This window comes from Penaeus vannamei, chromosome 1 (genome assembly GCF_042767895.1).
Source record: "Penaeus vannamei isolate JL-2024 chromosome 1, ASM4276789v1, whole genome shotgun sequence".
Classification (NCBI taxonomy): Eukaryota; Metazoa; Arthropoda; class Malacostraca; order Decapoda; family Penaeidae; genus Penaeus; species Penaeus vannamei.
Window position 1 is genome coordinate 5184787 of NC_091549.1, and position 5000 is coordinate 5189786.

Sequence of the window (5000 nt, forward strand, 5' to 3'; positions counted from 1 at the left end):
ATTTTTTCTCTTTCTTAAATTCTACTCCATCTTTAGACTCTTGTATATGCAACTCTTAAATAAAATATTTTTCTCTTTCGCGTCTTTAAGCTACTCTTAAATTAACTACTTTTCTCTTTCTTAAATTCTACTCCATCTATAAACTCCTCAATAAACTACTGTTTTCTTTCGTTCTTTTACATTGAAAAAAACTCGATAAACTCTTTAATAAACTTTTCCCCCTCTTTTCTTAAAGTATACCCCATCTATAGACTCTAATAAACTTACTTTTTTTCTTTTTGCTTTTTCATTCAGCTGCATCTTGAAACTTTATTCTTTTTTTTACTGTAATTTTGTTTTTACTGATTTTTTTCTTTCGTTTTTTTTCTTTACTTATTTTTTAACGCTATTTTTTCTTTACTTATTATTATTATTTTTTTTTTTTTTTTTTATTTTTTTTTGTTTAAGTATTTTTTTTACTGTATATATTCTTTACTTATTATTATTATTGTTTTTTTTCTTTTTTTTTACTTTACTTTATTCTTCCATTCCAGATCGCTACGGAGACGCGGTGAGAGAGCTGGACGCGGGCGTGGGGGCCATCGTGGGCGCGCTCAGGAAAATGGGCGTCGCTGAGAACACCCTGGTGGTCTTCTCGTCCGATAATGGGGCGGCGCTTGTTAGCAAGAGAGAGGGTGAGGGAGAGAGAGAGAGAGAGAGGGGGGAGATGGAGATGGAGATGGAGATGGAGATGGAGATGGAGATGGAGATGGAGATGGAGATGGAGATGGAGATGGAGATGGAGATGGAGATGGAGATGGAGATGGAGATGGAGATGGAGATGGAGATGGAGATGGAGAGAAAGAGAAAGAGAAAGAGAAAGAGAAAGAGAGAGAGAGAAGAGAGAGAGAGAGAGAGAGAGAGGGAGGGAGGGAGGGAGGGAGGGACAAGGGAGAGGGAGTGAGGGAGGGAGAATGAGGAATAGAGAGAGAGAGGGGGAGGGAATGGGAGGAGGGAGGGAGGAAGAAGAGGGAGGGGGAGAGGGAGAGAAAGAGAGAGAGAGAGAGAGAAAATGTAATAACGATAAAAATGATGAAAGCTCATACTAACATTTTTTCATATTTTTTTAAAATAATCTTAATAAGAATGAGGAGCTGGATGGTGGTAGTGATAATGAAGATGTTGATAATAACGATGACGATAATGACGATGACAGCGACAATTTGCAGTAATAATGTGGATGATAATGATAACAGCAATAATACAGATAATAGTATCATAATGATAATAAAGATAATGATAATAGCATAACAATAATAATAAAGATGATGATGATAACAACAACAATAATAAGACAATAATAATTTCATAACAGTAATCATAATGATAATAACATATCAATAATGATAATTATAACAATAATGATGATAATAGCATTTTTCTCCCTTCTATACAGGCGGCAGCAACGGACCTTTTCTATGCGGGAAACAAACGACTTTTGAAGGAGGAATGAGAACACCTGGTATATTTTGGTGGCCCGGTGTCATACCAGCTGGCACCGTCACACACCAGGTAAGTTGATAAGTTGAGTCCCCTCTATTTCTCTCTCTTTTTCGTTCTCTCTATCTGTCTGTCTGTCTGTCTCTCTCTCTTTCTCTTTCTCTTTCTCTTTCTCTTTCTCTTTCTCTTTCTCTTTCTCTTTCTCTTTCTCTTTCTCTCTCTCTTTTCTTTTTTTCTTTCTCTCTCTCTCTCTCTCTCTCTCTCTCTCTCTCTCTCTCTCTCTCTGTCTCTCTGTCTCTCTGTCTCTGTCTCTGTCTCTGTCTCTCCTTTCTCTCTCTCTCTCTCTATCTCTATCTCTCTCTCTCTCTCTCTCTTTCCCCTCTCCCTTCCACACTCTATATCTCTGTTGCTCTTTCTCTCTCTCTCTCTCTCTCTTTCTCTCTCTCTCCTCCCTTTTACTTTGTATTTATTTATTTATATGTATTTACTCTTTTATTCATTCTCTCTGTCCTCCTTTCTGAACAGGCCTGGGCACACATAGACCTATTTTCCAAGGCAGTCGAAAAAGCAAGAACAACATGCTTTTAAATTATTTCTCCTTCTTTACCTTTTTATCTATTTTCCTTTTTTATTCGATCCCCTCATTCTTGCCTCATTTATTCACCCTTTCTCTATCTCTCTTTCTCAACAGGTCTGGACGCCGATAAAACTTCGAACAACCAATAACTACATTTTAATCCATTTCTCCTTCTCATCCTTTTTCCCTTTCTTTCTTACTCCACCTCTCCTTCCATCCCCCTTTTATTCACCCTCTCTCTATTCCCCCTTTCTCAACAGGTATGGACACCGATAAAACTTCGAACAAGCTACATTTTAATCAATTTCTCCTTTTCCCCTTTCTTTCTTACTCCATCCTTCCATTCCCCTTTTATTCACCCTCTCTCTATTCCCCCTTTCTCGACAGGTCTGGACCCAGATGGACCTGTTTTCCACGGCAGTCGACCAAGTAAGGACATCTACGTTTTAATCCATTTCTCCTTCTTATCCTTTTCCCCTTTCTTTCTTACTCCATCCTTCCTTATTTCCCTCTTTTATTCACCCTCTCTCTATTCCCCTTTCTCAACAGGTCAGGCTGCAGATAATACTTCGACCAAGCAAGAATAACTACATTTTAATCCACTTCTCTTTCTTTACCCTTTTCACTTTCTTTCTTTTTTCCATATCTCCTTCCATCCCCTTTTTATTCACCCTCTCCCTATTCCCCCTTTCTCAACAGGTGTGGGCCCAAATAGACCTATTTTCCACGGCGATCGATCAAGTAAAGACATCTACATTTTAATCCATTTCTCCTTCTTATCCTTTTTCCCGTTCTTTTCTATTCCATCCCTCCTTATTTCCCTTTTTTATTCACCCTCTCTCTATTCCATCTTTCTCAGCAAGTCTGAACACCAATAAGACTTCGAGTAATCAATAATAACAATAATAATACATTTTAATCCATTTCTTCTTCTTATCCTTTTCCCCTTTTTTTTACTCCACCCCTCCTTCTATCCCCCTTTTATTCACCCTCTCTCTATTCCCCCCTTTCAACAGGTGTGGACACAGATGAAACTCCGAACAAGCTACATTTTAATCCATTTCTTCTTCTTATCCTTTTTCCTTTTCTTTCTTACTCCACCCCTCCTTCCATCCCCCTTTTATTCACCCTCTCTCTATTCCCCCTTTCTCAACAAGTCTGGACACCGATAAGACTTCAAGCAAGCAATAATAACTGCATTTTAATCCATTTCTCCTTCTTATCCTTTTTCCTTTTCTTTCTTGCTCCACCCCTCCTTCCATCCGTCTTTTATTCACCCTCTCTCTATTCCCCCTCTTTCAACAGGTGTGGACACCAATAAGACCGAGTAATCAATAATAACAATAATAATACATTTTAATCAATTTCTTATTATTATCCTTTTTCCCTTTTCTTTCTTACTCCATCCCTCCTTCTATCCCCCTTTTATTCACCCTCTCTCTATTCCCCCTTTCTCAACAGGTGTGGACACAGATGAAACTCCGAACAAGTAAGAAACTAGCTTTTGATCAATTTCTCCTTATCCTTTTTCCTTTTCTTCCTTACTCCACCCCTCCTTCCATCCCCCTTTTATCCCCCCTCTCTCTATTCCCCCTTTCTCAACAAGTCTGGACAGAGATAAAACTTCGAGCAAGCAATAATAACAATAATAATACATTTTAATCAATTTCTTATTATTATCCTTTTTCCCTTTTCTTTCTTACTCCACCCCTCCTTCCATCCCCTTACTCCATTACTCCATTCCTTACTCCATCCCTCCTTATTTCCCTTTTTTATTCCCCCTCTCTCTATTCCCCCTTTCTCAACAGGTGTGGACCCAAATGGACCTGTTTTCCATTTACGGCTGATCGGTTGATGAGCCGAGGAACGACCACTGGAAGACCGAAAGTGATAGAGAGGGGAGATGAACCAATTCTCCCTCTCGCTCGCGCTCTCCAGCATCCGGAACTGGAGATAGCAAGGTAGGAGAGAGAGGGAGAGGGAGATGGGAAGGAAGAGGGAGATGGGAAGGAAGAGAGAGAGGGAAAAGGAGATTAAAGGAAGAGGGGATGATAGAGAGGGAGAGGGAGATGGAAAGGAAGAGCGAGATGGGAAGGAAGAGAGAGAGGGAAAAGGAGATAAAAAGGAAGAGGGAGTGACAGAGAGGGAGAGAGACGTTCTCCCTCTCGCTCGCGCTCTCCAGCATCCGGAACTGGAGATAGCAAGGTAGGAGAGAGGGGGAGGGAGATGGAAAGGAAGAGGGAGATAGAAAGGAAGAGGGACTGATAGGGGGGGAGAGGGAGATAGAAAGGAAGATGGGATGATAGAGAGGGAGAGGGAGATAGAAAAGAAGAAGAAATGAATGGAGAGGAGGAAGGAAAGACGGTCTCCTTCTTCGCTCGCTTGATCTCCAGCATCCGGAACTGGAGATGGCAAGGTAGGAGAGAGAGAGGGAGAGGGGGGATGGGAAGGAAAATGAGGGGGAGATAGAAAGGAAAGAGGGAGTGAGTAGAGGGAGAGAGAGAGGGGGGAAAGGAGCGAGATAGAAAGGAAGAGGGAGTGATAGAGAGGGAGAGAGAGAAGGAGATAGACGGTCTCCCTCTCGCTCGCGCTCTCCAGCATCCCGAACTGGAGATAGCAAGGTAGGAGAGAGGGAGAGGGGGATGGGAAGGAAGAGGGAGATAGAAAGGAAGAAGGGGGGATAGAGGGAGAGAGAGAGGAGAGAGGGAGAGAGACGGTCTCCCTCTCGCTCGCGCTCTCCAGCATCCGGAACTGGAGATAACAAGGTAGGAGAGAGAGAGGGACATGGGAGGAAGAGAGGGGGATGGGAAGGAAGAGAGAGAGGGAAAAGGAGATAAAAGGAAGAGGGGATGATAGAGAGGGAGAGGGAGATGGAAAGGAAGAGCGAGATGGAAAGGAAGAGGGAGTGATGGAGAGGGAGAGAAAGAGGGAGAGAGACGGTCGC

General features: G+C 41.9%; 1 protein-coding gene across 1 annotated transcript in view; it reads left to right on the top strand.

Moving 5' to 3' along the window:
* The window catches only part of LOC113810897 (N-acetylgalactosamine-6-sulfatase), a 23600-nt gene that overhangs the window by 10538 nt on the left and 8062 nt on the right, over nt 1-5000 (top strand). The window contains exons 7-14 of the mRNA XM_070125667.1: nt 534-674; nt 1436-1551; nt 2444-2485; nt 2756-2797; nt 3362-3383; nt 3518-3545; nt 3865-4017; nt 4615-4677. Coding sequence (XP_069981768.1) covers nt 534-674; nt 1436-1551; nt 2444-2485; nt 2756-2797; nt 3362-3383; nt 3518-3545; nt 3865-4017; nt 4615-4677 — 607 coding nt within the window. The remainder of the gene's footprint in view (nt 1-533; nt 675-1435; nt 1552-2443; nt 2486-2755; nt 2798-3361; nt 3384-3517; nt 3546-3864; nt 4018-4614; nt 4678-5000) is intronic.